The 10,540-nt window shown below is 39.5% G+C and overlaps 1 protein-coding gene across 1 annotated transcript in view; it reads left to right on the forward strand.

The window, feature by feature from the left end:
* The window catches only part of agmo (alkylglycerol monooxygenase), a 70,497-nt gene extending 60,440 nt beyond the window's left edge, over nt 1–10,057 (forward strand). Inside the window, exon 14 of the mRNA XM_075466817.1 lies at nt 9,497–10,057. Within this exon, the coding sequence (XP_075322932.1) occupies nt 9,497–9,577 (81 nt within the window). The 3' untranslated portion in view covers nt 9,578–10,057. The remainder of the gene's footprint in view (nt 1–9,496) is intronic.
* The last annotated feature ends 483 nt before the right edge of the window (nt 10,058–10,540 follow it).

The raw sequence follows: 10,540 nt of genomic DNA on the forward strand, positions 1-10,540 counted from the left end.
TTATTCATTGCTTTCTTTTGGATTCAGACCGTTTCCAAATCATAGGTACTTTTTGAGTTTTTGACAACTTTTATTCCTGGCTGTGCTTTGGCTTGTCTAGTACGTGGTTAAGGTTAGGAATAAAATCAACCTGGTTTGGTTTAGTAAACAATCATGATTGAGGCTGAAATACAACAACACTATTGTAACACTTTGTGGCACAACTTTGTTGGCTGCCTTAGTGACACATCAACAGAATTGCTACTGAGCCAGTAAGTACACCTGGTATGTTGTGGCCCAAATGTCTTATCCGGCATGCAGAGCAGGAGCACAAAGTGGACGGAAAGGATGCCTTCATCCACTTTAGCTTCTTTGCTGTGAACAACAAATGTTTGTCAAGTTATGGACCTGCTTAACTGAGGAAACAGATGAGCCAAAAATGTGCAGAAAGTTCTTTGTACGTTGAAGATTTAACATTTTACTGGAAGCTATCTCTAGGGAATGATGTAAAATGCAGAATTTGAGGTTAAAAAACTTTCACCAAGATACCGACATGAAAATCCAACCTCCTTTTTCAAGTTCCAAGCCTTGACAGCACTGTTCGCTTCTCTTTATGTGGGATCATCTGTCTCTTAGATGCCTTCAGCAGCTTACAGGTTCAGAAAATGTTATATAAAAGTCTTCCTCAGACTGCTCTTGTTGGTCATATCCTGCTCTGTGAACCCAAGACCTTATTCTCCCTGTCTGAGGCTGTTACTTCACTTGCAAAGGCATCAGTAGAGTTTGTGGTCGTACGGTGACAGATTTCTTCCTCTCTGAGGTCCTGACCTGCCTTTCTGAGCAGACACTGTTTTCTTGTTGAAAGAGCAAGTTGAGCCCCTCATGCTCTTTGTGCACACAATATATTTACCTCCTTGTGGCAGCTTCATCTGCCCTCTTTGCCTTTCTTTTTCCCACCAAACTCTTGAATGTTAAATTTCTGTCTTTGCTGATTTTCTTGTGCTTTGAAGAGAAGATCTGCTGCTGTTTCAGATTTTCTGCTCATTGTCTTAGCCAAATAAACGGAAATTGGCCAATAGATCTTTGTTTACCGGTTTTGCTGCTGCGCCAGCACCTTGGCCCAAGCAGACAGAGATGGACATTTTTCCTGATTGCTGAGCTGATTGTCGCTGATTAGTGCCTCTTTTGACTATCCAGAAAGCCACACATGTGGCAGGAAAACAGAATGACTTCAAGAACAGTTGGCCCCAAACTCCACAATAGGAATGTACAACAGAGCCTGCTATCATTTTTCTAAATATCAGTGGGTGGATTGAAGGAGTCGGGGAAAGATACACCTCTAACAGGCGCTTGGAGACACATTGATCTGAACTTCTTCTCAGAGGAATCCATTGAGCTATATCACAGCCGACCCAGACGTCTCCTCTTTGCTCCATTAAAATACAAACCCGGGCTTCATTTTGCAATAGCATTTTAGCCTCCCGTCTGTTCCACGCACATTGTTTTGCTTTTATCCCCAGTTGTGAACTTTTGCAGAATACCTTACCTCATGTATTTCCGCAGGCTCGTGCGTTCTTCTCCACCTCTTTGGCCACCCAGGGAACAGTGGTTAAGGATGAGGTGATGACTTCTCTTATTTAGGCTGATGTGGTGCCAAGTCGCTAAGACGGGAAGTGAATTGAAGACAAAAAAAAAATTAGCATCCTCTGGGTTTTAACGTATGTTTTCAATGTGGCGTAGTCGCTGTTGACCTAACGTGATCCTTTAGGAGACACATGGTACATGACTGCTAACACCAGATGTAAGAAGAAGAAGTCTAAACAACTGTAACTTTCTAAATTGGCATATCATCAGACCACTTTGTGTTTTGCTACACTTTCACATGCAGCAACTGCTGTTTTACATGTGTTTTGTCTGGCTGCAGTATGTCTGTCAGTCTTTGTGTGTGTGCGTGGGACTGTGACTGGGATATTTCTCATGGCAGCATTGCAGATAGTGCTACACTGAATCTCTGGTGGGACGTTAACCTGCTCGGCATATCCTTCCTGAGTCTGCACAGCACAGAGACTGTAGATCTGCTCATAATGAACAGACAGGAAGTACTCGGCATGTGCGTGTGAACACTGCTGACAGAACTTTTTTCCACGTTTGGCTTCAGACTTAAAATGGATTCAAAATGAATATTTATATCTTCATCAGTTTATACACAGGCAGATATTTGGAGTGTTTTTGTAAAAGCGTGAACACGTTAGTCCGACAGAAACTGTGTAAAATCAAGCTTCTGAAAACTGGACTATCACACCCAGATAATACTGCTGGAGTTTGTTTCCCTCCTGCATGTTTACGCTCAAGTGGACTAAAATGGTAAAGTGTAAGTGCGTATTAATATAGCTGAATTCTCCTTGTTTCTTTTGCCCATTAAGATTATACGTCAGTTTGTGTTCACATTTTCAAACTGTCACTTGATCTAATGAAATCCAGACTTTATGACCGCAGCATTATCTGACAAAATCACCATTCAAGTAACTTAAACTCATCTGTAAACTAAATTCAGCTGTACTTACATGTACAGCAACGTCCCACAGGGAAAGGTGGAAGTATCAGAATATCTTGAACTTCGACTCACACACTCCACAGCTTTGTGGCATTCAACATACTTTGTTAACAACCTGATTCCTCTCTGTGCATGTATACTGACGCTGCAGGTTGACTCAGCTGTACAGCTAACCATGCTGTGTGAGGAATTCCGTCTATTGGGCCACTCTACCCTAAAGGCCTAATTGGTGGAGTGTTGACTGATGGTTGTTGTCCATATAGTAACCCTGGGTGTCATTAATGATGATCTTTGGCTTTTTAGTTACCTGTCCGACAGAAGGACCGTATCTTCTTCCATTTGTTCATGGGGGCTTTTGTGCTTTGTGGCACTTTAAAAGCTACAGAAATCTTTGTGTACCCACATATTCTAGAAGCGTTTCAGGGTTTTTCACTCTCACATACAGATTCTGGAACTGCGAGGCCTCATATAGACGGATGTTTTGCACCTTTTTGTGCCCAAGGCTTTCAGTTATGCGCCAGTGGACTGGAGAAGCATCTTGTGGACAAATGACAGAATTGATACGCTCAAGTGAGAGTGTCATAAACAAGAGTTCTGGATACTTGGTTGGTGCATGGGTTATTTCTGTCTTGAATTTCAATATTGTGGTTAGAATGAGTAGAATGTAATTAATTTAATCTGAAAATGCATTGAATTTTAAGATGAGTCTAAAGCATGAAATCTGAAAGCTTTCACCTCCATAAAGTATTTTATTCCACTCTGCAGTACATCCACACAGACGTTTGTTACACAAACACGCCGGGCCTTTGTTACCTACAGCCCATCGTATTTCCTGACTGACATTGGACGGTCATTTAATTTTAATGGGATGACATCTCATGTGGTCGAGTGGAATTCTGGGTCCATTGCTTCGCTTTGCTAGGATGGTTTCTGATGGAAAGTTTAGAAGAGTTCAAAAGTGGCAGCCAAGGAGCCGGCCAATCAGATGACTGCTTGTTGCTACAGTTCCAAACATCAGGCCCACCCACCCACCATTGAATATTAACACATCTCATTCATGTGAGTGCTGCCTAAAAGTACAGCATAAGGATCAAATCTAGGAATTGTAGAGTTATCCTAAAACACAAACCCACTTCCTCCTCTTGGCCCCGTTCTGCTGTTGCAAAGGCAAAAGGCCACCTTTCATTTTGGTAATGGTCATCTAGTCATCCAAATGACCACTGGCAGCTAAAGAGCTGTATGACCACTGCTCCTTGATCCCTAAAAGAAAATGGACCACCTAACTCGGCAAAACCCAGAGACCGGGCCGAGGGGAGGAACTGGGACTGGGCTTCACACTAAAAGAAAGAATATCATTATCAACATGAAACTGCTTTGAGAACTTTAGAACTGGGGTCAGACATCAGTGATGGTTTAACTACAGAACTAACTTATACTTATGCTTTTGAGTTTTTAAACTTTGTAGCTAGAAAGGATGCTAAGCAGAAGTACTACTTACTATCCTGTCCGGCAGTTTGCTTCATATTGAGTGATGTATTACATATCATTGCACTTTGATCCATCCACACAGATGTTTTCATTTACCGTAAGCTGCCTTATTAGTGTGTTGCTTGATGTGCATCTCTGTTAACCCTTAACCCAGTTGATGTTTTTGTACCTGTTATGGTAACCTGTTCAGTTATTGTTCTTACATAGCGCAGTGCCATCTAACTTTAATTAATCAGCCCCTGTTATTAAGTCACCTGTAGATACTTTGTGGAGTCTTTAATCTCTAAACTACAGTAACTAAAGCTGCTGATAGATGTGGGGGGGATAAGAGGGTTAAACTGGAAATACTCAGCAGGCATGCAAGTATCTTAAACTTTTACTCTGCACTCTATTTTGCAAGCAGTTACTGTTCTACTTAAAACTTTGTGTATCAAGGCATATAATGCAAAGTCAAGGTATTTTTTTATGGTTTATGTCCACAAATTCTTCAATGTTCAGATGTAGCATACTCCACCCACCTCGCCTGTGCAGCTACTTTAAAACAAAAAGCTCTGAATTATTTTCCAATACAGTTCAGGCCAGGTCTGGTGGACTGTAGGCAGCCATATGGAGAGGGAGCTCTGGAAACATCCCACTGCAGGTCATATATCACGCGTCTGACAGCAGCCATTCTGCCTTGTTTTCATTTCAATCACGAGTGCAGCTGCGTTGGAGAGCAGTGAGACTCTGCAATGTTAACCCGCTGAAGGCTGGAAGGCTGCTACCAGGGGCACCAAAGTGCACCCTGGGAAATTAAACCCATCTCCTTTATGCTTCATGTCTATCAACAGTAGAGAAATGTACTCATTTTAATGTAGTGCAGATCCTTCTGTCAGGGGAAAATGGTCAAACATATTTGACTGTGACCTGAACAGAAATAATATTGATGAAAATGATACTTTTTCCAGGGTACAAAAGTATTCTGAGGCATTGTTTACTGACAATTAACCGCTCTCTGAAAAACAGACGAGTTTTTTTACATGTGACAATTTTTTTCCTGGAAGCTGAGCCACCCTAACTGCTGCTCAGACCCCGTCCACCATAAATAACTCATATTTAAAAGATGCGATGGCAGTTTTTGAGTGTATGCTGTGTTGTGGATTGTTAGACTCTCTGTCCCTTTTGCGTCAGATAGTTGTAAATGATGCAAAATTAGTGTTTGCTCAAATCATGGGGAAATCTTTGAGGGTCTGAGTCGGTTTAGATGGTGAAAATTTGCTCTTCTGCGGTCTTTGGGCCATGCAGGGATTAGGTCATGATACAGCCCTCATGAGTAGTTCACAAAACACCACATCTTAAAGTTTGGGTCCTGGACATTGGAATAAACTGCCCAAATGACCAAATTCTTACCTAAAGGCTAAAAATAAGTGTCTCTTTAGTGTGCTTTACACAAAATTGTCAAATGTATTAAATCTAAAGTCATGACTACTTTAAAGTATTCAGCAGCAGAGGGTCAGTAGAAGTCTAGCATTTTGTTGTAAAGAAGTTATCCTGTTACTATTATTCATGAAAATGAAGTAAACCAAAATATTAAGAAGAAAGAATTTATAGAATTATCATACCATTTAAGTAACGCTATCGTGAACAATTATTGCAGGACTTCTGTTAATTGCATCTGATAAACTGGGAACTTTGAGAAATTTAGCTCCACTTGAGCACAATGCTCGATTCAAACTCGAGAATATGACAACTTTTTAACCAAAAGTTGGTGCTACATGGCTAAATGTCCTCCCTGGCTACAAAAAGGTCAACAAAGAAGCAGAGAAGAAACTACAACAACCACATGCTTGTGGGTTTTTTTTGTATTACTACTCTTTACAAAGTGCCCTCTGCTCTGCCCAAACCCAAGTGAGTGTGAGTCGATCTGCTGAGTTCTCTACTTTGGGAGGCAGCGCTGTCTGACTGTAGTGCTTATTTGTAGATGATCAAACCTGCTTCCTTCCACTATGTAATCTGTCCCACATGGACTTCCACCGAGTCTATTATGATATAGCGTAGCGGGAGGATGAATGAGGAGAGATGAACAGAAGAAAAATAGGTGCCCTCCACATGCGGCTTCGATAGAAACCCTTGTCATGTTTTGGTTTTGATTTTGAGTGAAACTTGATTTGTGAGGTTCTTCCCAGCTTGCGCTCAGCTCTCCGTCTCAGAGACAGACACAATGCGGCTTCTCGTATTCGGGATCTTCCATCTGTTTTAACTTCAGGGAATTTGGACTTGTTTAAATTGTATTAAGCGGACTCACCGGGAGGAGCAAGTTGTGAAACAACTTCATTCAGTAATTTTCAATGGAAGCCATGTGATTTTTTTTTAACTTCAGGCTATTTCCTGGTTTCCTTGTGACCTTCTACACTACCCACAAGCTCTAGTAAACCTGTTGGAAACATCAACACTAAAAGACTGAATCGCAGTGAAAAACTCCCCAACAGCCTCGGCCTCAGCTCGTGTATTTATTCTATATGAATAACATTTTTTTGTTGGGGCAACCCTGGTTAGTTTTTTTTTATCTCAATCATACATTTTACTGCAGATTTGTTTAAAAAGTCATTTCTCTTTACCTGATTCTTACCTTATCAAGCAGATTACACATTAGTGTTTATGCCTGTTTGCATAGAAAAGAGAGAGACCAAGTTTGATTATTTAATTATTCAGAATAATTATTTATAGTAATTAAACTTAATTAGAGTTGTTTGTCCCATTGATATATAAAAAAGGAGACATTTTTAAATAGACAGACTGTAGGTTCATGTCTCTGTTTGACTCAGCTAAATGATTAGAAAAACGAAAGATGAAACAGTATGCTTATTACTCCAGGGAAAGACACATTTATTTCATTTCATTAAGATTTGACATGCTGCTTTTATCCAGCTTTGATAACTGCTGCTTGTGTGCTTCTGTCCATGTATCCGTTGTTTGTGTTTGTTTGAGCCATAATCCTCTAACCACGTAAAGGCACTAATGCTTTGTTGTTGTGAAATTTAGAAAAAAATAATAGTTAATAAAAAAAACTAGATAAAAGTAATAGAACTAATAAAATGTATACATTTTTCTCTCGACCTAGGTTTTAATGGTAATTATTATCTGTAAGTCTTAGTACTGGTACCACAGCTTACTGGTACTGATGATAATCATGATCATTTTTTTAGGGTCATTTTAATTTTTGGCGGTGGGGGACAAAAAAAGGAAAATTGCAATGGTTGTATCATTATTTTTTCTGCGGATATGATATGATCTGGATATAATAGCGTCACCATATTGTCTTTTGACCTGAATAACCAGGTGACATTGCAACAGCCCTAATGGAGATTAAAAGAGAAGTGTGATATAAATAAAAATGATACTACTTTTAAATTCATAGCTGTACAAAAACTGTTATTTTATGCTTTTTCCTCCTCTTTGTCTTTGTGGAAGAAGTATTTAGAGTCTTTATTTAACAGTAATTAAACACAGTGAAAGTCTATCATTAAAAGTTAAAGTTAGAATATTTGTAAGGAGCATTTTAGTGTCTTAATCTTCAAAGCTCGGATTTGATCTGCTGATGACTTTTCAGTTTATAAAATAGTTAAGCTTGAGTCCACATGCAAAAGCACACTCGTAGACTCATTCACTGATCGGAAAACAGTTTTCCGATCTGTTTTAGAATCTAATTTGAAAGGTATGCAACTTATATTGATCAGTGCTAGGCAACGGAGACAGGGAAGCTGAAAGAAACAGAGCCACTTTATCCTTTATCGTCCTGCTCCACAATAATATACTGTATCCTATCAAAAAGATAACCCACGTAAGCCATTTCTACTCAGTTTAACTATTTAATGCTAAAAGAAAGTATAGATTGTGCTGTAACGTGTCACCCCAGTCACCATTTGTAAAAAACAAAATTTTTTTAAAATACATTGATTCTCATTAATATTGCCTCAAGAAAAAAAGGTGCAAATACACATTTTCCAATGCTTTTATCTCGGTGAAGACACAGAAGGACTAAAAAAGGAGTGTGACGTGTTTTGAATCTTTTAACTCTCTCAGTAAGCCCCCACTGATCCTTTGTCTCATTTATTGTTTCACTCCCTTCGTCTCGCAGCGTGAAGGCTGTTCTCAGATCAGGTAGTAAGAAGTTGAAAGCCGAGAGAGGAGGTCTGTGTCGGACTCTCCGTCTCTCGGAGGAAAACAGCTGCCGTGCCCAGGAGGAGGAAATGTAGCTTTTTTTCCCATCAGGCTTTTCTGCCTGTGATGGAGAACGTTCTGCTTTTGGCTTGAGTTGCGATGTAGGATGCAGTTTATGGGCCGGAACGCAGCGAGGGTTGGAGGCGAGGGCTGTTTCTGGCAAAGGCCCCCCCTCTCCGAATAGCGAGGTCCCCTACGGTTGTAACCCTTCTGACCCCGTCATGAGAGCCTCAGGAGAGAGGACCCACTCCTTAACCTCCGAGGCCAAGTTGGACATCATCCTGAGGCCGGTGGCATCTCAGGGGTCTCGAGGTTTTCATTCGAATTACAGATACACTTTCACACCTCAGCTTTACGATATAACACAAGTGGCACTCTTCATTTCATAGTTTTTTTTTTCCACTAATTGGGCGCAACAACCCAAGTTGCTTTTCCGTGAAAGTCTTTACGACTGAGCTGAAACTGTGACGCTAATTGGAATAAGTGCAAACATCCATAGTTCCATAATATCAACAGTGAGTCATTTCAAAAGCTGTCAGGGTTCTTACAACTGGTAGAAATCAGATCTTCAGCATTTAGCAAGACTTTCTCAACAGTCTTAAAGTGAACATTTAATCTCAAATTCTTGTAATTATGAGCATCTTAAGAATATGTAAAAATAGTTCAGAAGTTGCTTTCAAGGGCAACACGTGTTTTATTTATTCTTTGTTATGTTAACAAAGCTGAAGTGGTTTTCTTTTCTCTTCACAGTCGAGACCTTTAGGAAATATTTAGTAAAATGCGGCTTATTTCAGATTTGTGCTGCTGTTGTGTAGCCTCGATGAGTCGTTTCTGTCAAACATTACAGAAGTCTAAAGGTAGGATTTATTGATGTAACAATCTTGGAAAAAAAGATACTAAATTAACGTGATTTAAAATCTTTTAACGTCTATCGTGGGTAGAATTTGGGATGATTAAAAATATATATATTTATTTCTATTTCCTATTGGCCACACACATTTATTAAGAAAATAATTACACATTGGCTAATAACTAATTTTTTTTTTTTTTAGTTTTGACCCTGAATATTTCAAATAATTAAGGGAAATATCCATAAGAACTCATTATCCCATATATGGAGATCATTTAAAATAGCTCAAAAACACTTAGACGGTCCAGTATCTTAGAAGTTTGAGCAAATTCTCAGCCTCTCTCATCCATCACCTCTCAGAGCCTTTTCAATGTGTCGCCATCAGGAATTTTAATGTAACGCTCCTCTCTGTTGGTCTTTTCCAGGCCTTTGTCTCCCTCTCTCTGCTGTTCTGGGCCCTGCAGAGCTTCTCTCAGCTGCCCAGCATCAAGAGGAAAGCCGACTGAGCCGGCACAAGGAAACACAAGACGAGTGGAAAATGTAAACTTTTTAAAAGATGATCCACAGCAGCATGTTTTAATCTTTGAAGTGGTGTCCACAAGCTTCTAGTTTCTACTTTGTAGCTAAAGAAAAACAAAAAGGATTCAGCTTTTCCTTTATTAAAGTGTTGATATGCAACTGCTAAAAGAGGGATTACAACTAAAGCTTTATCATGTAAATGAGCCATTAACCCAGACAATTTGATCAAATGATGCATTTATTAGATCATTATTCTCTCTTTATGAACATCTCTTACGTTTTTGTTTAAAATGTCACTGCTATCAGTGGTGCTGTGACACAAACACAAGTACTAATTTCACAGAATGTCTATTATTTCCCGGAAGCCACTTGGCAACCACATACCTCTTCTAACACAAGTGCTGTTCATAATGATGTTTATTTCACCTCTGAATTGCAGTATTGCACAACTCTGTAAAGTCGTTTGTTTTCCATTTCTCATTTGAATAAAACATTGTAATTGTTCTTTATCTGTGCCTGTTTGTTATCCCTGAAAAAAATATATACATCAAATCATAAAAAAGCCAGAACCGAAATGAAAGCCGATGAGTCGTGCAGTTTGTCGGCTTTGATTAGGTTTTGAAACGGCAGATGAATTTTTTATTTGTTTCCTTCCAGCCTCCAGATTGTGTGTGGGAGTGACAAATGGTCCACAGCAGATGGTGCTGTTATCCCCGTCTGTAGTCACCCTTAAACCAACGTTTTGTCTTAAAGAGGCATCAGTGTTCAGCATTAAGACATTTATTTCAGTACTCAAGTTGAGCAAAAGCACATTTCAAATGTCTTACATCAAAAGAAACAGAATGACACTGGATGACAGCTTGCTTGTCCAGGTATTTAGAGATGGCTTAGCTGAAGCTAAAAAGTTAAAATAGTTTAAAGCATGCATATTTTTCCCCTTTGATAAAAGA

The sequence above is a fragment of the Odontesthes bonariensis genome, chromosome 5 (genome assembly GCF_027942865.1).
Source record: "Odontesthes bonariensis isolate fOdoBon6 chromosome 5, fOdoBon6.hap1, whole genome shotgun sequence".
Taxonomy (NCBI): Eukaryota; Metazoa; Chordata; class Actinopteri; order Atheriniformes; family Atherinopsidae; genus Odontesthes; species Odontesthes bonariensis.